The sequence below is a fragment of the Callionymus lyra genome, chromosome 3 (assembly GCF_982586985.1).
Source record: "Callionymus lyra chromosome 3, fCalLyr1.hap1.1, whole genome shotgun sequence".
NCBI lineage: Eukaryota > Metazoa > Chordata > Actinopteri > Syngnathiformes > Callionymidae > Callionymus > Callionymus lyra.
In genome coordinates, this window is record NC_141820.1 from 34,329,840 (window position 1) to 34,353,097 (window position 23,258).

General features: G+C 36.1%; 1 protein-coding gene across 2 annotated transcripts in view; it reads right to left on the reverse strand.

The window, feature by feature from the left end:
• Window positions 1-23,258, reverse strand: part of vps50 (VPS50 EARP/GARPII complex subunit) — a 71,867-nt gene that overhangs the window by 16,154 nt on the left and 32,455 nt on the right. Inside the window, exons 13-23 of one of the 2 annotated variants that reach the window (XM_087787658.1) lie at window positions 21,179-21,302; window positions 17,828-17,919; window positions 17,502-17,596; window positions 17,138-17,236; window positions 15,565-15,655; window positions 14,591-14,776; window positions 11,481-11,599; window positions 10,401-10,507; window positions 9,025-9,146; window positions 6,435-6,512; window positions 5,987-6,067 (exon numbers count right to left, since the gene is read on the reverse strand). In XM_087787658.1, coding sequence (XP_087643784.1) covers window positions 5,987-6,067; window positions 6,435-6,512; window positions 9,025-9,146; window positions 10,401-10,507; window positions 11,481-11,599; window positions 14,591-14,776; window positions 15,565-15,655; window positions 17,138-17,236; window positions 17,502-17,596; window positions 17,828-17,919; window positions 21,179-21,302 — 1,194 coding nt within the window. The remainder of the gene's footprint in view (window positions 1-5,986; window positions 6,068-6,434; window positions 6,513-9,024; window positions 9,147-10,400; window positions 10,508-11,480; window positions 11,600-14,590; window positions 14,777-15,564; window positions 15,656-17,137; window positions 17,237-17,501; window positions 17,597-17,827; window positions 17,920-21,178; window positions 21,303-23,258) is intronic. The other variant, XM_087787660.1, reaches the window with a different exon arrangement.

Genomic DNA, 23,258 nt, shown 5'->3' on the forward strand with positions numbered 1-23,258 from the left:
AGGAAAAAAAAAGTGTCAGTAAATGCATTAGTATAATTGACATGTCCTGAAAAGTCCTTTCAATTGCAGGAAGAGAGGAAATATGCCATTACAGCATATTTGTTGTATTGGCATATTACTGTAATATTACTGAGCAACTCAATAGATTGCTCAGTAATATTACTACTGATAATATTAATATCCTAATAATGGATATTTGCTTTGGCAGGAAAAACGTGAGTTGAACATTGATATAATATCATTAAAAAATTAAAACAAATTGTTGACATAATTGTGACTGATTCTTATCATCTGAACTGTGAATAAGAGTTTAACAACAAAAGAAAATAGCTAACACATAAAAACATTAACATATAACATACAGTAAAGCTCAGTCTTTTAAACTAAGCAATAACAATTTCTAGGAAATTTAAGGTCTGATGGTTAATTTGTTTTCATGCTGACAAGAATACACACAATAATATAATGTATCAGACAAAAATTATTCTGTCTTTCTTGGTTATAAGTCTGCATAATATTGTTTGTTAGCTATATAACTTCAGCTATTGCAATGCTTGAATTGTTCTGTCTCAGTGTCCAGATCATATTAATTTTCAACATCCATGACAATAATGACATTAATTTATTTTGCCTCTTTATTTTTCTTTCGCAAGAATACAATTATAAAAATGGTTATAAATAAAAGAATTGCTTCAGGTTATTAGTTAAACTGTAGCACAATTGTGTCAATATATTTAACAGTAACCCCGTTGAATAGTAGTCCTCAACCACTGGTAAAAGTCACTGAAGTATTTAACAACGGTCGGCACAAAACCAAAAAAAATGTCATATCATTTGTGTTGATTATCAATGTTTGAGCAGTGTTTTATTTTAAAAAGAAGAGCGTGTTTCCTCAAAAAAAAACCTGTGCATAAAACCTGCTGATTCAGCATCACGTTGAGATGTTTTTTAATGCACTTTACATCTGTGAAAATAAAGCCTTCAATGAACAGGTCTGTAGTGCGTAAGAGGTTAGGGACTCCTTCTGCAGAACACTTAATCCACATGGAGAAAAAAAAATAATTAAAAGGAAGTTGGCATAACCACAGGATTCTTGAAATTGTATGCAAAATAAATCAGACATTTAAAAAAAAAAAATCAAGACTTCCATTGACAAGTTTGAAATTACAAGTATGTTTGCCATCAATTTCGATTTCTTTTATGACCGACTTCATTCATCAAGTCAAGTGTAGGCAGGCAGCCAGCCGATAACAGAGATTGAAGAAAAGTAGTTATCGCCCGCCTGTCCTGCTTCTTGGCTTCGGTATGCTGCCTTCATTTAGATCGGGCGCACAGTTGGACACCCATTCAATAGGCTTCATTTTTCTGACACAACTAGAAGGGTTTTTTCACAGTTATTCTCAATTGCCTGTGAAGTCTAATTATTCTCTGTATCCATGCGGCGTATTTTGAATGAATGCTTCTCAGGAGATAACACGAAAATGTTTAATAGACATTTTAATAAAGTCTGCTGCATGTGAGCGAATAAATTACGAGCTAATATCAATGATGTTTTTGTTTTTTTTACACTTTATAGTAGCCTTCCGCAAAATTTCTAATCAACCAGAAGTCACTTTAATTATTTATCAAAAGCTCTATATTTTCTACCACTTAAATTAATATAATATGCTTATTAAATGTTGAGATATTTATGTCCAACAGACAACGCAACCACATTACTACTTGGTTTACGAAAACAGAGGTGTGCTAAGACAGAAAGACTACAACAGCATAGAGAGAAAGACTTGTCTTTCCAAGGGAAGAACAGATGAAAAGCGTAATTGAACGTCATCAGTCATGTCAATACCTGAAGAATGTTTAGACAGGTGGTCTCACAGAATCAATATTCATCTCACTTGAATTGTATAGAAATAGCAAAAGTTTCCACTCATAAAAAGGATAATGAAAAGTTAAATATGAGGCAACAAGAAAGAAAGGCATCATGTTGGCGACTCCTGGTCAAAGGGAAGCTGAATCTCCATCTCAGTCTCATGGATTCACTATTAGTCTAGTGAGATCTTAAGGGCAAACACATTTGCAAGTCGCTAATGACACTGCGGTGAAGAAAAGCTGCAACTGTGTTCATGAAGATAATGTTATAGAACAGCGCAGTACATTAAGATCCACAGAAATGGTGTCATCTTCACTATTAGAATTCCATCAACATCAGTGAGATTAATTATGATCTACAGTCTGTGTCAAATGGTGGCTCCCTCAAGCTTTCTGCACTTTGCAGAGCGAGGCACTTGGCAACAATGGAGAGATGAGATTGGACAGTGATGCGGCTTCATGAGGGACACGGCAATAATAACTGGCTTAAACTGACAGCATGACCGTGGCCTTTATGCACGTCTAAATGCTGTACATACATTTTAGACTGGAATGCAGGGGGTAGAGAAAAGGGTGGAACCACAAGCGAGAAAAGATGTCTTGGAATTAAGGTCAGTATCTTTTGTAAATGCTTGGAAACACATCTTAGACCAATCTCACATTTAAATGAATGTGCCATGAAGCATTTTGAGGTAATATATGGTTAGAGCAAAACCAATAACAATTCAGGAGTTGAAGTTCTCCACGATCATTTATAACGGTGACTTCATTATCCATTCAAATCATTCCTGGTTTCAATTTTGGCCCAAAACCATGGTACCTTAATGGACATCAAGATTAACATTTCAAAATTGTAAAAGAAAAAAAACAACTTTTCACAGACGTAGAAGGTGCAGATGAAGCGGATGTGAAACATGTCCTCTTTGTTTATTACTTAGTCATACATTCACAAATGCACACAGGCAAAAGTAGCAGCAAAAAACATTAGAATAAAAAAAGTAAATTCACCTAGTAATCATCGTCCACTTTAGACTTTTTAACACTCAACAATAATAAATGAGAACTTGTGAATCATAGGAGTCTAAAAAGGTAATGTAGAAAAATAATATAAGCTATGTAATGTCATTATTCCTTGACCATCTGAAATTGCAAATCATCATTGAACATGGACGAAGGAGAGCCGTAGAATATCTTCTCACAGGCCACAAATGTAACAATAAACGAAACAAAATGGCTTAATTTGTGCAAGGACTTGTGAATCCCGGGAGTCTTAAAAAGTAATTAAGAAAAAGTCCAACGAAAAGTAGAAACTATCTCCCTTGTAGAGTTCCCAATTTACATAGGATCACCTCTGTACTCGAGACAAGATGAGATAGAATCGCTCCGATCACATGGGACTCAGAGTCATTACAGTACATTGTTTTTTTAGCATCCGACCTTCGCATCAACAAATGAAAGGAAGAAAACCGTGAGGATTTGACGGCTCGATTGAAATGCAGTGTGCAATTAACTTTATAATCTGTTTACAAATGAGGTCTACCCTCCCGTTATCTCTGGAGAGAGTGCGAGTGTGTTTGAGTATTCAGGTGCAGCACTACTTGTTAGCTTACGTCACAGGAAGAGAGTTACTTTCTGGACAGACCATTTATAAAAAAAAAAAAGAAAAGATTAAGACCAAGAGGTGGAACTACTAGATAGATGTCTTATATTTTCATGCCGAAGAGTGGATTTAAAAAAACTCTCTCAGGATAGATTTCAGGAAATGCATTTAATTATTCTTGAGTAACTAAAAAAATATCTTTATCAAACTATACTTTTGAAAAAGTAGCTCATATAAAACATACTGTAAAATGCAAATATTATACTGGTTACAAAAGATGAGTTGATCTATAAGCGAAATACATTGATTGTAAATGGTTAAATGTAACATTAAGTCATCAAATATGACACGAACATAGTAAATTATCAAAATCAATACATCTTCAAGTCATCATGTGAAACAAAAATAAACCATTAGCTGAGAAAGAGATAACAGTTGATACCACAAAGCTTGGGAGCAGTGTGTTCCCGTGGAAATCGGGAGCTCATTCCAACAATGAATGATTTACTGAGGCTAAAATAGTTTTTCATATGAGGAAATTTGAGCTAAAAGCATTTTCCAATACATGGGAGTCGACAAATGTAGTTGGAAACCCAGACTGAGCTCTCTTCAGTTCGACTCACACGGCTCTTAATCATAAGGCCAGTAATGGCCCCAGAGTGATACCATCGTGCCCATTTAAACTGCAAACACATGCATTCACGTGTCAAAGGGTCGACCACTTCTCCACTCCTGGGAGTGTTCATTTGCACAAGTACTACTCTGTGGTCATCCTTCCCGGTCCATCTGTGCCGGAGCATCAGGGACGAGCACAGTCTCCACAGACGCTCGATGAAAGTGGCTTGTCGGACACAGACACGCTGACATTTGAAAATGTCTGACAGTCTAACCAGAGAACAAATGACATGTAAATGATGGTCTAGATCTGATGGCAGACAACACAGTGCAACTTAATTCACAATTGTGTTTTTCTAGCTTCAATTCAACTCATCTCTGTTTACAATTGAAAACGGGATCATGAACTTTACAACTTGGTGTTCAACGATGCGTTCGCAACAAAATACTGGTAAAAAGTGCTGATGATAACACATGCAAATGAGATTCATCCTGGAGAACAATTCAATAGGTTCATCTTATTCAACATCCTGCCAGCAGGCAGATTAAAACTGAGCTCGCCCTGATTGCAGCCACCAAAGTTTATCATCAAGCATGTTGTGAAGGAAAACTTCAGGCTCGAACGTGGCCTGACTTTCAATAAGTCGCTTAAAGCTACACATCACACAATATGAAACATACATTAGCATTTAATGTTGCCTTCTTGAGTAAGCAAGAAGGTTATAAATTTAAAGTTGATTCAATTCATTTCTGAATATGAGTAATGCTACAAAAAATTCCTGTGTCTTACAGAGACTTGACCTTTATATTACCGCTTTTAGGAATCATTAAAACGGCAATTATGTTTGTTTTTGCAAAGATGAATCAGTTTGTTGTTTGAAAGGGAAATCATTTTAGGCAGAAAAATGGTTTATAAATTATTTTTGATATTTCATTAACTGAATGAAACAATAGACATTGGTAGAATAACAAAATCTGAATAAAAGACATTTAACCAATTCAATATGATACCATAAAAGTTAAATTTTATAAAAGTACAATTCAACTTTTCAAAACTTTGAAAGGTTTTTTTTAATTGAGAAACATTCGATAAAATGATTAACATTAAACCAATTGTTATCTTATTATCTTCAACCCATTCAACACAACAGTGAATTAACTTCTTCACAGACAGAAAGAAAAAACATTTTTGGTATCTAGGAATCTTAGAGGGATCAATAAAGTTTATCTAACCTAATCTAATCTAATTGGCATTGGCATAATGCTTCATAAAACACTCCAGTGATATTTTAAATGTGTATTTTACATTCTAAGGTTGAATAATACAGTTCATGTTTGCCATTGTGAAGAAAAAAAAAAAATCAATCAATCTTGCAATTGTGAGTTTCTTGAGAAAAGAAATGTAATCTTACAAACATCATCACATTTTACGTCTTACTTTTACACACAAATGACGATTACTGTGGAATACGTAAAAAAGGCCAACAACAACTATTGCGTCATTGTGTTCCAGACAGTGACCAGCATTAACCTAATTGTTTCTACCATAAGTACCAGTGGGGAGATTCGGGATGGAAAGCCCTAATGGAATCGCACAAAACACACATCTGTCGAGATTTGGTCAGTTAAACACAGAAAGGTGCAGGTATTTGAGTGGCCACAAGCCACATAATAACAACCCATAATGTATTTTACCACAGCGAGGCCCTTTTAACAATTACATTGCACATACGGTCAGAGAGAGTTGTGGGAAAAAAATGAAAGAGGGCAAAGCCACACGAGGACAGGAGAGAGGGCATGTTTTTGTCAAAAAAGGAGACAGGTAAAAGGAAGAAGAGCGGCAGAGGGAAATGAGGAATGAAGGGGAGAAGACAGAAAAGGGGGATTGTGCGACAGACTTACCATGTCAATGAGGCTTTCCTGGATTCGGTTCAGTGTGGTTCTCAGTCTGCTGCTGATAAGACTCAGACCGGATGACTCATACTGTAGGGAAACGGGCACAGAAACATTCACAGGTTCTGTCAGTGAGAAGGCAAAAACATTTCCATCAATGAGAGCAAACACTTCACAGCGATATGACGTGCCTCAAAACATTCATCGGGTTTCTTCTCACGTACTCAGCAAGAGCATCTTCACTACAATCCAACTTCACACCAACTCAAGTCCAAACATGAGAGGAGATGGTTTAACTAAACTACAATACTTGGAGGAAAAAGGGAGGTTGTAGAGGAAAGAGTCAGCAACCAAACACTTGAAAATGAAAAGCACTCCTAAGTACTTCACACACACACCTGAGGGCTCACAAGTGTGAAAGTATGTGGGGGAGATTCTACTCGAACTCTAGTCTTACCAAGCAAGCTGGGCCCACCACTCTGGCAGAGCCACCTTCTCTGCCACTGTGGCCCGGCAAAGATGGGCTTGGGACAGGCTACAGATGTCCAGAAGCACAAAAGAAATGATTAAACAAAAAAAAAAAACTTAAAAGAAAAAAAATGAGGACTCGATAAAACGTGAGACAAATTTGGCCGAGTAATTATAATAATTAATGAAATAATAGTGTGATTAAGCCATTAGTTGAATCTATTTCTGAGGTTCTTTCAAATACTTTATTTTTGTCTAATCCTACAGTTGGGCTTTAACTTTATGACTATATGGGGGACAATTAAATATTTATTAAAACTATTACCTCTGGATGTTACATTTACACAAGAGTAATACCTGAAACTGTCAAGCTATGCAACTTAACTGGATAATATTTGTGAAAAAGCAACTCTAATATTCTACAATAACAATATCTTTCTTTTAAATAGTATCCACAAATCTCTGTGTGTATAGTGTGCATATAACTAACATTGTATCCAATTACTGTAGTAGTGTTATCCTTGGAGGACACTTCGAGATCACATGTTCTAATCATTTGTACTTTTTTATCAAGTTTGGGTCGGTTGTTATTCCTCTGGTTCTTCTTCTAGCAGCTGTATCTGGGTCAAATTTCTCCATGTGGGACTAATAAAAGAAAATCTAAAATACCTGCATATTTGCTTCACAATGTCTAGATATTTTGAAAGACAAATTAATAATCATCGAGAACAGACCTCTAAGAGTGTGGGTTGGAAAACAAATAACAGTTAATTACAAACAGCAATTACAGATTAAAAAGAGCATTGTGTGAATAACAGTCGTGACAAAATGGTAAAAAGCAGTCATTGCAAGCTTGTGACATAGCAGGACAAACACAAATGACTAATGTATGCTGGGGTAACCCCCGTAGATAGAGAAGCTCTTTGGCTTTGATGGGAAATAAACTCGCTTGGTTGGAATCATCACCACTTCCCTGAGGCCATCGCTTTCGCACATTTTAGTGTTTGTGTGTAGAGGATTCCAGGTCGTGTGCAAGACATTTCAGACAGTTTTGAGTGCTGGAACTAAGGGGGCCTCAGAGACTGTAACCCATCACTCACATGAATTTTCTCAGCGTGTCACAGAGATTTGTGAATAAATTTGACTTCAATCGATGTAAAAAACAAGTTCTTTAAAGTAAAACTATTAAATCAACCAAGAAGTTCAACCAATGTTTCACTCTCATTGCAACATGGACATGAAAATATAATTTATAATGTGATGATTTTGAGCTTTGAAAAAAAATGATGCTGTACTTCAAGACAACAGGTAACTGCCCCTATTCATATTAGTGCTGTGTATTGTCAAGAATCTGGCAATACGATACGCATCACGATACATTTGTGACGATTCAATATATTGCGATATCTTGCGATACTATAAGAACAACAACATGTTGTTTCTTTTAAAGAACCAGCACTTTTTCTGGCTTTTACAACAAAGTAATGAGCAAATACTTTCTCTAATCAAATGTGAAAGTGCTTGTAGTGTTTCTCAAAAAAGGTACAAAAATGTAAACCTATATGAAATTCGCTCAATGCATTACCGTCTTAAAAACCTGGGGCAACATGCAATATCCAGTATTTGTCAGAATTTCTTAAAATTAAACCAAGCCAAAATGAGTCCAACTATCAGATTTAAAAGCTGCTGGAGCCCGGTGTATCCTTTCAGTGGTTGCTGCTACTTGACGGTTTTCTTGTTACTTTGGCACACGAATGTTGCCAACTAGTGGCCAGGGGTTTAATTGCACCACACAAATGAATAAACACTGTAAATATTTGAGTGTTAATTGTACAATAAAACATCGAATGATCGTCTTTTAAACACAAACTATTGAAATATACACCATGAAATAACTTAAAATTAAAATAACATGTTATTTCAAAGGTAAAAAATATCGCAATATATCGATATATCGATATTTTCTTACACCCCTAATTTACATAGCATGTTTTTATCCGAGACTCAAGTTGAAATATGTCTAAAAGACTAGAAACTGACTTGAGTGAATATAAGTGGTACCTTGACCTTGAGTCAAGCATCGATGACAGTGACTGTTGGACTGGTTGATACCAAACACAGACAAAAGCAAAATAGATCATGATTTAGTTAGTAACTTATGATTTCTTTATGGATTTATTATTATTATTCCAGCCCTGCATGTTTCTTTTTTTATCTCGAGGTTAATAAACACGAGCTGCTCTTTAATTGACTGAAGGTTGTATGATATAGGAGGCTGGTATAAAGTGAAGTAAATAGAAGAGAAAAAACAACATTCAAGCAGTGATTGATATTTTCATTCTATGTAGCCGTTAATGTTCAACTACCGGTTGAGAACACACTATTTTATTCAAACCTTTGACTAGAATTTAAAAACCATCATTTGATGTTTAGAAATACGTATTTAAATGCCACACAGAAAGGACAAAGGACTGGTTCTGTGACATTCTAGCTCTTAGGCTGCAGGAGTTACAAGTTTCCTAAAGGTATTTTATATATGTCAAAGTTTTCCTGAAATAGAAGAATCAAAAAGCATTTACCATATCGTTGCGTCCAAAGAAGGTGTAGACGGCATAAAGGTAGTAGTCAAAAAGCTGAGAGACACAGTGGATTACATCGAAGGCGATCGGCTTCAGGATGTTCATCATCTGCATGTATTTCCCTGAAGATACACATTACACATGCATTAAAGGTCATTAGCAGTAAGCGTTACACATCATGACAGAGAAATTCACACTGAGATGATTATTATTTCAAACACAACATCAGGAATATATACATGTTATAGCTTCATTTAAGAATAGTGACTCTGTTTTTTCAAAACAAGTTAACATAGTCAGTGAAAAAAAGCAAAGACTTCTATATTATTAAGATGCTTAAATGTGAATATATTTAGTACCATTGGGGGTCAAAAAGAAATAGAAAAAAATAAATGTTTTCCTTTTTTCGTATGCATTTCATTTTCTTCAAACAAATTGTCATTCGTAGAAACATTTTATGCTTAAATATCCTTGCTGCAGAAATAAACAAATCTGAAAACAGCTGTGTTGATGGCACTCTTACTATAAATATATATATTATATAAAATGAAAAAAAAAAAAAAATCCGACCTCCTAAACACACTTTCTTAAGTCCAGACAAAAAAAAATCTTCTGGTCCAAAATACACTGGCCAGGCTTTTAAATGGTTTTAAAAGACGACAACTTCACCCCAGTTTGAGCCTATATGTACTGGCATCCTGTGCGTCTTAAGAGTAAAGGTTTTCCTAGTTGCTTCAAAATCTGGCCTTAGTCTGGCTCCCAGCAAAATCTTTTGACATTTTGACCACGTATGCTTACAGTCTTAGATCCTTGGGCATAAGCTGTTCCAAAGTCAAAACAAAAATATAAAATAAAAAACACTTTAACAGACATTCTTTTATGTGATGTGGTCTTGCTTTAGTTGTTTTTATCGCATTTCATTCTGCTCTTCATATTATTCTACTGATGTGTTGTGCTATTCTTAACGCGTCATCTTTATCTAGTCATGTGTGTTTTTATCTCTGCTCTAATGTAAAACACTTTTTGACTTCTGTCAGTCTGACAGTTTCAATAGAAAATCATTATTATCATTATAATTATCATAATTATAACTCTACTACAATTAACTCGACACTCAATCACTTCTTAAAATTACTGGTTTATTTTAGGTCCATTCTTTAAAAGACGGCAGGATGTGAAACCTGGTCTTTAGGTTTGAAGAAGAATGCCACATCATAAGATGGCCAGAGCCGAGGGTGAAGGCTAACCCACTCGACTGCAGTCAAGTCACACCACCACAGTAACTTGACGTCAAAAAAGACATTTTAATTGCTGAACCCAAATGAATGACAAGGTAACCTAAATTAAAAGTGGATGCATGCGCATGAAGGACTCACCGACCAGCCGGATGACGTTGAGGGTTGTGTTGGTCAGGATTGGAGCATTTGACTTATTCAGGTTATAATCAGACTTTTTCTTGCTTCTTATCGTCTCCCGGGAAACGCTGATGAAAAGTGCATGGGAAAGTTCATCATGCAAGTTCAAAAAGACGAAGGTATAATGACTCCCAGATTAATCTTCTGTAAGAATGAGTAGATTCTGTGTGAGTTCATGTCTTATAATTGGTCAATCAGAAGCCATTGGACAGAGTGCGTGACACAGGAGGACCTCGGTGGCAAAGTGTGTGAATCTGGAGATCTGGAGTTCACCACTGACACCCATTATGAGCGTTATTAGTCACTAATCATCACATGGACCTTCTAATTCCAGGATGTGCGTATGTGACCCATTTCATTATTAGCCGTTAGTGGGACCGGCTTATAAGAGTAGGAAATTAACTTCAGGTTAATGAGAGCAAGGGAAACGACTCGGATCAGGCAAAAATACCAGCCATATCACAGGCATGAATAATTGAACCCTGGGCTACAAACAGTAAATACGTGTCACAGTTCATTACATCTCAGGCTGTGTTCCATGTCAGGCAGAAAAACTAATGACAATGTGTTCCAGTGTGTCCCAAGGTATACGTGATTATACATCTCTTACGTGGATTAGCTGTACAGCAGTTTTGAAAATAATGTGTTAATGCTGAGTAATCATTTCAACTGTGCATTACAGGGACAATTCAATCAACTTCCAATACATTATGCATATTTAAGATTTATTTGGTTGCATTTGACATCTCAACACAAATATCCTCCACCTCAGCAAATAATGCTTTCCTCTAGTCAGTTTCATGGGTGTACAACACAAAATGCTTTATTCTTATAACGGTCTCGACATGAGGGTTAAAAAGCCGAGCGCTATATGTGTAGAAAAAACATACATGAGAACATTTCAAATTAATCAAATTCATTGCCTTTATTTCTCCGCCATATTGTTTTTCAAATATATTTTCCAAATAGCTCTAATTATTGACATGTCATACACCTCAATGGTCCCCTGAGTTGTGTGTAATAGGAAACAGTATGACTGACCTCTTCAAAGGGGCGTCACCCGTCTGTTCGTCAATGTAGTCCTGCTTCAGCTCCTCTGGGACGTCACTGTCACTGTCGTAATCTTGGTACACATTCTTCTCCAGCTCATCCGACTCGTACTACAGTACAACGTGAAGGGGACAAAATTGAAGAAACCACAACTCGTACAGATACAAGCAAAACAGAATTGGCAGAAAATCACCCGTTACCTTTAAATGATCAAAACCTGTTGGTTGTTTTGATGGATAAAATATCAAATTAGATTGCTGAATAAACTTTGCTTGCATGTGCGACATGCTTGTCCTTTTTTTTTACTAACAAACAATGACCAGGTTCCCAGATTGAGAGTGTAGACAGTAGACTTTGTTTCCTGTCTGTTTAGCATGTTAGCCTTTAAGCTTCTGCTACAAACATGCTTACAATACAGATGTGTTTCATTTTTTGAAAACAATTGCACTTGTCGAGGTTTCAATACAAGACGGACATTACAGACGAGCACTATTGAGGTATTTGGATGTTTTTAAGTGTCTTTTTGGATGAAGATGAAGACTAAGACGACTGACCTCCAGTCGCTCATGAAAATGGACTTAAAAAAATTATAAAAATGAACGGAATATTCTGAAAAGAATCCCAACCCTTCAGTTGACATGAATGTGAGTAGAAAATGAGGGAAATTTGAATTATGGTTGAACTATTGCTTGAAAAAGTGGTGTAAGAAGAAGCAAATCAAAGCGTATTATTAAACTACATATTCTTTCCACAAACATCTGCATATATGACTTAATAGTACTACTGTGGTTGAACCGTTCAACATTCATTAATCTTTGTTCGTCTAATTAATCTGTAAAACAACAGTAAACTCACAATCAACATAAATGCATCCAAGACTGGAAGGAACACGCTACTTTTGCTGCAATAATAATTGTACTCAAATGATAATTCAAGGGCGAAGGAATTTTGTAACTAAATGAGAAAACACACTATAACTTACCACTTTCCACGGCAATAAAAGTTAACAGATGTAATTGAACTGAGCGAGGGTCATTGGTTTGATCTTATGGTTCTCTTAAGAAGGCCGTTAGGAACGTGACTGGGAAACACTCGGTCTAAGCGCTCCTTAAGAGCCTTTTTGAGTTCTTGAGAACAATCAAATCTTGCAAATCAGACCAATATAAATTGAGTTTGAGATACTCAAGACAGAAAACAATCTGCTTATGTGTTAATAAAAGTCCAAGTAATTATGTCAGCAGCTATAATCTTGGAAAAAAAATCTTGAGTTAATTTATTGAAAATGTTATGCGTTACCATTTGTAGTGCTTTTGTATAAAGCAACATGAAGCTTTTATAATCTCAGACCAAAACAAAAAGTTACACAATTGAAAAATCCTGCACATTTGTATTCAATTTCCACTCGCTAACCTCTCTTTACCCTTCTCCGAGTGCGAGTTCCGAGAAAATCTGGTGCACTTCCATGGACATGAGTTAAATCACTTTTCTAATGACCTGTTCACCTTATAGAGTCACCTTAGAGAGTAGCATTGAATTGCTCATGCGGTTTCCTCACACAGATGGAATCATATGGCTTCACAGCAAGCCACTCTACTCTTGACAGCTAGACCAGCAGGGAGGGAGATGGTCCTTTTTTGACATCTTTGTTTTCACCCCAATACTAGACCAGACAATATTCAATGTCCATGAACAAAAACTAAATGGCCTTAAATTAACCTCAGGTTAAACATAAGAGGACTTTTCTATACGCTTTTAAATCAATTTAAAAAAAAGCTTCTTTATATGAAGAAATCAACTTGGTACACCAAGATAATAAGTTCAATAAATTTAATTTCTGTCTTGGCGGATGTTTCAAAGCATTACATCATATATTGGCATTCTACGTGGAGTGGAAAAAGCTGTTGAGGGGGAGAACTGCTCTTCACTTTTTCAATTATGTATGAGGCCAAAGTGGCACTTCTAGTAGTTTTACTTCACCACAAACCCCTTTAGCACTTACCTGTATGTTTTCTTCTATGGTGGAGCGCTGCTATTTTTATCTGCAAACTACACAGCATATGCATATCTATCCAGGGATCTGCCTTGTCAAATTCAATAATTGAAAATTAAAATAGTATTAAATTATACAAATTAAATCATAGCAGGGTAACCCAAGGTAGGAGACATCTAAACCAGGGGTGTAAAACTAGGAACCAAAAACCTTTAGCAGTTAGGTTTGCATATGAGGTATATTTTCATCCATGGATCTGTCTTTATTAACACAACCATACCTTTTACTTCTTTGACTATTTTACTCTTATAGGTCTGTCTAGGTCTCTGATCTTAAACATTGGCCACAAATCTACTTTGATTTTGAAACAACCTTTTTGTGGGCCACATAAAGTCACTAGGCGAGCTATCACGAGTGGTGTTTCCCAAATCGCGCACTTCCACTTACTAATTTGAGTACACAAGTCTGTTCACATTGAGCAGCGTGCGAACTGACTGACGCTAGACAGAAGCTACGTTACTGATGACGCGTCTTCGGAGCAGATACCGGCATAAATGTCTTGAGAAAACACTCATTTTACCACAAAACAACACAACAACAATAATTTTAAAAAAAATAATGAAAAAAAAAACGTAATAACTTGTATTGATTTGCGAAAAGTCCAGGCGATAGGGTTCTATCAGTGTTAAATAGTGGAAGAAGAAGAAGCTGTCCAGTAAGTGCGTAACAATGTGCTTTACAATGTACTGTAAAGCAGTGCACTTCGAGAAGTGCGAGATTTGAGACACAGCATAAGTTTGACACTTCTGATCGAAACCCAAGACCAGTTGCCTCAGTTTAATATGAAGTTTACATTACACAGAAATAAGCCCCGACTGGTTTATTGATTGTTGACTGCATGCGTCGAAGTCAATGTTGGTCCTGATAATGGGCTGTCTGTGGTTGTTATGTTACGGTATATCGGGTTTTCACCTCTTAACACTGACCATAACAGGTTTGACAAGACACTGAGATTGTGAAAATATATATTTTTTATAACTCTATAAGAAATCTACGTCTAAAATGCTACAGTATAGCCATATAATTGGACATTTTTAATTAAAGTGATTACCCCATTAGATGCCAGGACGTCCTCTGTCTCCTCCTCATTCTCCTCGATTTGCATCTCAAAGGGGTTTCCATCTAGGAGGAACTGTTGGAAGAGGGATGGGTTCTCTTGTGTCTGGCTGCCAGAAGATGAGGCCTGTCTGCTCGGGGAGATGGACGGGGAGCGACACTGGGCCATGAAATTAAACTCCTGAAGCAAGAGAGATGGAGGATAAATATAAGTTCTTAAAATGGTCTGGGTTTTTTTTACACCAACAGTGATTCTTAAGTTTTTAGGAGCATTTTTTTTAAGGATGTATGCATTGTTGCAATCCTCTTTACCTTCATCTAGCTTTGCATCCATCCACAGAGGTGTGCATCAATTTAGATGTCAGTCTATCTGTGCATTAACCACACACCTGTTTGTCCATCATTTATCTTTCCTGGCATGCATCGCTTTTTATTTAGCATTTCATCCTCCATTTTTGCTTCAACCCACCTATCCATCTGTCAACATTATGCAAAAGAAATCTTATGGTTGGATGATGACATGATTGGATTACATTTTTTGACTAAAAACCAGTGAGAAGCAACAGAGGTTGTAATTATTCATTACCTTCTAACAAGTCCTTCCTGACACTAATCTTTAAGCAGTTGAGCACGCTCAGTTGCACTTACGTTTCATCAACATACATTTCTTGGTTTAAAGTCTTTTTCTACACCTTCAAGTTGTTTTTCCTGTTTGACAATAACAACACCCTCAGTTTTGTTAAACAGTCACTTCATAAACACTCAACATGATGTGTTTACTAAACACAAAAACAGGGATGCAAGTATATTTATTGCAAAATGGGCTTCAGCATTAATGTAAATATTAATATAAACACATATTACTTTGTGCTGACTGATAACGCAACAATTTCATATTGACTATTGACTATATGACTAATATATAGTGACTAACTGTCATCGCGGTGCAATGATGAGAGGTCCACTCACATGGAGTTGAGAGATGTTGAAGTTCGACTTGACTGGGCAGAGTTCCCACGTCTCATTTTCCAGAAACATTCTCAGTTCTTCTAGTCGTGCCCTGTCATCAGAGTAGACAAAAGAATCAATGCGGTATAAAAGCGTGAAAAGAAGAAACAAGTTTTAGAAACAAAGGAAGAAATACTGAGCAATTATTAATGGATGTTTAGAGAATAAGATTTGTGACTAGAAGGTAGTGATGGTCTGATGAAGCTTCATGAAGCAGTGTCATATTTATCAGAGGACAGTAAGGGGCGCCATCAGTTTGAAAATGATGTGATGTTTCAGAACAGTTGGTCAAGACAAAGAAAAATGCAGAGACCGCCATCTAGTGGGCTCTGAAAATGATGACACTACTTCATGAAGCTTCATCAGACCATCACTACCAGAAAGCAAGTTGTTTCGTTTGTATACATACTTTTTACAAATGTATTAAGAATAAGTGAATTGCATTTAAAACTAATTTTGAATAAAAATTGAAATTCAGATCCAAAAACACATTTTACCACCTAAAAGATTTGAATGTCATGTGTTGACATTTTTACTTTATTATAGCATTCCATATTGTTATATTTAGCAAACACAACTTTATAAGGAATTTCTTTAAAGCTCTTTCAGCAGGTTTTTGCAAAGGAATATTACATTAAACGTTGTTTTTTTAGACCATATTTCGGACTTCTATGTAGGGCCAGGAACAAGAAAACAGTCCCTGCTTGTGTGGACGTTGGAAATGCCCTCAATATTGCTGTTGGCTATGTTGAGAGGTGCAGAGATGGGTGGAGATAATCATTGATGGGTGACCCTGGCAGCAACCTTTTCTCTGGGTAGGTCATATTTGATGCCCTGTAAAGCCACTACTTCTAGATCATTTTTTGACATATGGCTCCCAATCAAACCACATGATACCTTTAACTCCTGGCAGAGCAGTGAAGATCAGATTTTAATTGTAATAATAATTAATGATGAACTTTTAGTTGAAAATGTATGATGTATACAAAACAAACAAGCATGTGAAAAAAACCATATTAAAATAGGCAAGTGTACTGAAACTGATGTAAATTGAGATGTAGCATCCTTTCAGCACACTGACTAACACATTAGTAGAGGTGAGCTTTTATTGTTAAATAACCCATTAACAATATATATTCACTTTCTATTCATCTCATATATCTGTGGCCACCAGCCAGAAGACAGTTTTGTCATAAATGTAGGCATTTCATTGGTTGTCATATTTACTTTGTGAATAAAAAAAATTAAAAAAGATTATTGAGCATCTGATGATAAAAATATAAACAATATTGAAATAAACAGCTCAATTTTATTCTGAACATATTGCATGTCTTTCTCTAATAATCAATATGCTCTAGAAATGTATAACTGTTACAATCCCTAATTTTCATTTGTTTCTGCTTACTGCAGCTTAAAACTGTGTAACATGTTCATCAAACACAAGCAACATTTTAAGCATCAGTTTGATATGTATTTCTAAAACTACATAAATGTGGACGGTTATGTGTCTATCAGGGGTCAGAAGTTTTGTTACCTGTGATAATTTTTAAAGTAGTTGACGCTCTGGCGTTTGATGGACTCCTGCAGGACTTCTGACCTGCTGTTGCAGAACTCCTCGCCCACCTGCATCAGCCTAGAAGAGATTAAGGAAATCATTGCACTAAATGTATCGTAATAAATATAGTGTTGCTTTTGCCACAGTCCTAATTTTAGTACATTTTAATACACATTTTTCAGGTTTGAAAACAAATAAATCGAGTGACTACAGAGTTGTGGCGAACAAAATAATGGTACACTGCAGATGTTTACATGATTTAAATACATTTACCAGTAATTGATTTTTACATATTCTTGTTCTTCAGTATTGCAGTTGAATGTATAAAACAAAGACCCATCACCTGCTGATTACGTCCAACACCACAATGAAATCATCATATTTGAAGTTGGACATATCTGTGCCCAGGATATAGGCCTTCACCTTCAACTGGACGTCCTGGCAAGAGCAACAAGGAGACAAACTGTCAAACGTTTTTAAATAGTATGATCAGTAAATCATAATTAAAGAGTGAGGCTGGGCGACTCCAACTTCAATTTTCTTTAATATCCTACTCAACATGCAAAGAATTTCAGAACGCCAAGTAATTCTACAACAACATGATCCTGCAAATAAACATTGAATAACATTTTTGTTTATTTGAAACAAAGTTGTCTTGGTTTTTACAACCTGCCAAATCCGTGTCAATCCGTGCTCCAGCTTCTTCTTGACATAAACACGGTCCACCACTGACTTGTCTCGCTCAGCAGATGTTGGGTCATCTGGATATTCAAATAAAGCCACAACAAAGAAATCAATGATTAACCAAAGTGTCACATTTATGTCGATTGAAAAACTTAAATCTGAGCAAAAAAAGTTTGACACAGTAACAGCTTATCAGGCTTGATGAACCTTGACCTGACAGGGTCATTTAAAATGTTGTTCTGTTTTCCAAAAAAGCAAGTTCAGGTGAAGGTTGATCATTAAGAGTTATAGGATCAAACAAAAAGCGTAGGACTGAGTCCCTCAAGCTCTCGCGGCTCAGACGGACAAACCAATGACAGTTAAATTAGGAGTCTGTCCTCCAAACTGTCAGGATGCTGACAAAGACTTGAGGTCTGAGGTCAAGTAACAAAACCTGTAATGACTTTTTATTTGATAGTAGAAGTTCAGATCAAACTGTTAAAAATAGAGAAGTATTTGGAGAAGGTTTTCAGATATAATAACCCTGTGCTGTTTAGATGTTGGTGGGGAAGCACAAGTATAGTAAATAATGTGTATAATTATAATAATAAAGAGTGTTATCCTCTGTTTTTGCACGCTTACAAAAAAGACAAATAAAAACGTGCATCTACTGGTGTTATTGCTCATGTGCAGCTGATCAATAGTCGAGCTCTGGTTTGTTGTTTTCCCTGACGTTTTTCTTTCATTCACCAAGACTGTTAAGTGCATCAAGAGGTTTGAAAATGTTGTTCTACTGACTTATGAAAGCTTTTATACGGCATCACAGGGAATTGTCACCTACTCTCTAGCGACCACTCGACCACTTTTCGCATCTAGGTTGTGTTTTTACTGAGATCTGCTCCACTGACTTTCAAATGCAAAACCTCTAGTACACGCACTCTAGTGTGGTATCTTAATATATCTTTATCATATTAAAGGTGTCGGGGGTACAATATGTATAATGATTTTATATTCTTCTGATTTGTTGTTGTTTTATGAATGGTCGTGTTCTTTTTCTCAACTTTACTTTTTTACTTTCTTAAGGTAAAGATGACCCCAACGATAAATTTGATATAATAAGAGAAAATACACAATCATACATTACAACCATTGAATCGAAGATAATAATATTGATTTGTAACAAATATGGTAAATCCATTCCTTAAACTGACCGTAAACATCAATCATCTGTGGATCTAAAAGTGCAATTAAAATGAACCATATTTCATCAACAAGTTATTTTATGTTCGTTATATCCTACTTTACTTTACATGTCTTATGGACTCGCTCAAACAAATTGCTTGATGACTACTGACCTCTCAGTGGAGATTTTAAAGGGGAGGACCACTCCATCGGGTCAGGGGAAAGGAAGCCTGATGTAAACTCAAATATTTACATTTTTATAAAATTTAGACCACAGGTATTATATTTGAATGTAAGAGAGATCTTCAGAAATTATGTTATTCGTTTTATATTTAATTATTTGGTTTAAAAAATAATTTTTACACAATTCTTTGTCATGAAAACGTTTGTTATAAGTTATCAATTTTTTTCCTCTTCTTCAGACCCGTCTAAAGCAAACCAGGTACCTGACTCATGCAGGCACAATTGTTTTTCTAAAATACATGCCTGGTATTTTGACATCAGTGGCAGTAGCTGAGACTTGAGAAAGTCAAGAAACTCTGTGGGGGAACGTTACAAGGAGACGGTGTGTCCAAAAATAAAAATGTTAAGGTCAATTATAAGCATATCCTAAAGTTTTCCTGCCTGTGGGTGGCAAGTTGTACATGACCTTTAGTGAGATTGTTACAGGACAAGCATCGGCAGGAGTGAAGAATGCCCACTGTTTCCTGCGATGACTCATTCTGCAACAACTGCATGACTTCAAACAGGTTTTTCAGAAACGCGACAGATCTCTCAATATTGTGAAAATGTTGCTACTTTTCAAAATGTGTTGCAGATCACTGGAGACAAAGGTATTTAATAGAACGTGCCGAGTTTTTTCCAACAATGGAGGACAGATTTGAAGCTTATATACACTCACACAAATGTGACTGTCAGTTAACTCTGTCGGGAGCATTTGCTACTAAAGCAGGCTGGTTTTGTCAGGTAAAGGTTGACCCGGACCAATGTTCGTCACCCAAACAACCCTTCTTCACATTGTGTGAAAAGATTAATTACTGACGTGTTGCACTGAATTTTACTGTTGAGAGCCTGAAACTTAATATAGGGAAGTGTGAAGGTAGACAAGGTAAAGATGGTTCTCATCAACACACCAGTCGCCTCTTACTGCGAGAAAGGGGTCAGTGTCACTTTAAAAACAAGGGCAAATAGATGTGCATTATTGATTGTGCAGTACATCACTCTGATGGTGGGCCACACACACATTAGCAGGAAAAAAAGGTCAAAACTCATTCAATGCACAGGCTGGAATATCTTTAAAAAGGGGCATGGAGGCGACAGCCAATCAAACAGCAAGATGAACGATGAGACTCGTGACAGTGAACGGGGCATTTGTCCTTTCCTTGCATGGAGCCAGCTGACTCTAAATGTATTCAATCATTCAACGTGTAGGACAGTGGTACGGATCCATGTTGTTGCCAGAGAAAGTGATTAATACTTACTGAAACCGGTTTCATTTTTCTAAACCAATACAGGCGTTTCTTTAAGGTAACAATACGTCTGTGACTCTTGGATCTATAAATAGTAGCAACTCTTGCAATTACACTAATGGCCTTCAAAAACACAGAACCACAGTCCACAACTGTTGATCAAGAGGTTACATGATTATTATTATCTCAATACATTTGAACCAAAATGGTATCAGACGATTTTATAATATATTGTTTTCCTTTTAACACATATCTTGAATGAGTTATGCGCATTAAGACTGAACTTAAAACACAGATAAACATCACAAAGAAAATTAAAAAGTAACTGTAGTGCAGAAGATCAAGAATGAATCCATCTTACATTTTCCCAACGTGGGAAGAATAAAGGTATTAACAACCGATCTATAAACGCATGATTCACACATGGTTGATTCGCTGGGATCTGGGTTTTTTTTCTTCTTTTTTTCCAATTGTAAAGAGTCTTGAGATAACTTTGTTATGATTTGACATGAAATGGAATACATAATTAGGGTCATTCTCAGGATTCCTTTTATACAACTAAAAACATTAATACCAGGTGATGTTGGGCTTATAGGATCTTCATAGGTTTGCACATTTATAGTATTATACAATACATCTAGGAGAATACAAGTGTTACATCGAGTTAAGATGTGGTGCAAGTGTTGTTTTTTTAACCGGACTTTACCTGGAGTCTCCTGCTTGTCGTGCTCCTCGTGCCACTGCATGGTGCAGTGATAGCTCAGCATGACCTCCCACAAAGCCTTGCACAGATCAGTCAGGCACGGAATGTAGCTGTCCATAGTGATGTGCTGCATGCACACACAACCAGAGGAAGATAATGACAACAAGGTTAAAGAAAATAAAAGAACTCTCTTGAAAATGTAAATCATGGCTTTTCTCAGAGGGAGAAAATGTGAAATTACAAGTTTGATACAACACGTACTACTATAAACAAAATGACATAATTCAGCAGAGAATTGAAGCTTCACATGTGTCCTTTACATCTTGTCTAATTAATGCATCTCAAAGGTAGCCTTCAGCTACAGTGTCCAAAACACATTTTGTGTTCCAGCACCAACTCTTTCATCTTATGCAAGTGGTAATTACAGTAAGTGGTGATTGCATTGAAAACCAATCTATATAAAGATGTTGGTGTTCATGAAAATACGTGTTCACTGTTATGGAGTTAATCATGTAACATGGCACAATTTAACATGCAATAAATACAGCAGTATGTCTCCAGCAAGCTAGTCTTTTTATTAATACAATGTGATTTAATGAATTATGAAAAAAATCAATTCTTAAAAAAGGCAGCTCTGATAAACACAGTTTTGCAATTATTAAAAAAAAATATATATTTTCACCAAATGTTTCAAATGGACACTTTGTAGGAAGAAATAATATTTTGTGGCAGGTTTTGCAGATTATCACACGTACTTATTGCTAATAATAACTGTGTTCCATGTTTTCCTTTTATTAATGTTATCATATATCTGCTCTCATAAGAAAGCTTTACAACAGAATTCTATTTATCCCCTTGTCGCCAACACGTGGAAGAAGAAATAATAGTAAACCCAACTAAAATACATATCCTTACATTTTCTGATTATCAAAACTGTGTGTCATAGAAAAAAACATTGATAATAAAACAGAAGCCTGACAGGTAAACCAACACACCCCATGTCTAATGAACAGATTTCTACATTTTACACTCCATGTTCTTCCACTGTCAAGTGTACCGGAGCAGCATGTTGCCAAGCAACTGGGGTGCAGGCAACAATGTGGGGGTAAGATGTGTGTGGGTTTAGATCTTTAGCAGGTTTAATGAGAAAAAGCAACCTCAGCGTTGCCCCCACACGGTTGCAGATTGTGCCTGTGTGTGTGCTTCTTGCAAGGCAATAAAGGAAACGATTATAAGAAAGCAAGTTTTAGGACATCTTGGAGTGTAGAAGATAATGCCTGCCATGAAATAAATGGCGAATCGAAGGACTCTTTAGCTTGCATGTGAGAACTGATAACAAAAAGAACATCACCTTCCTCTTTCACAAATAGATCTTTGTACTTTTCTTTTCTCATTTTATGAATGTTTTGTTTGAAAATGACACAATACAAAAGCACCCGTGTGTGCTTTGTACCTATATACAAGCTGCTATCCTATCAGACATTAACCCTTTATATAGATAAGATCTGGTCACTCCATAAATTGTATCCAAGCATTCAAGGATTTGATTACAAAGAGCTTAGTTTAGTCTCTTGGCCATACCTTGTACTACATGAGGATTTTAGAATCAACACCTCCCAAATCTACAAACAAATATCATTGCATTCTATTCAGTAGTAAAGTAAAATAATTTAAAAATGTATATAAACAATACTATTGTTCAATAAAGACCATAAGCTAAAACACTAGCAGACATGCCTTTGTGAAGGCACTTGATGATCTTTACCATTGTATCTGGGCAGCTATACAATTCTAGTATCTCACAGAGTGTCTTTGTCCACATAGTATAAAAATGCTGTGGTAAAATCCACAAAGATAACATTATTCAATGCCCTTTTTTCTGAAGCCGACAAAGGGTGAAGATCATTTCTGTGTTTGACCTCTAAAAACACACTGACTTTCTGAAAGCACCTCCTCAGCGATCAGTGCATTTTAACATTGGGAGTCCTGCAAGAACCTTTTTTTGAAAAGAGTAACCCTAAAACTTTTCTCTGAAGTAGGACCTAAAAAGGTTACTGAGTACACTATGTGTTACATTCAGTTG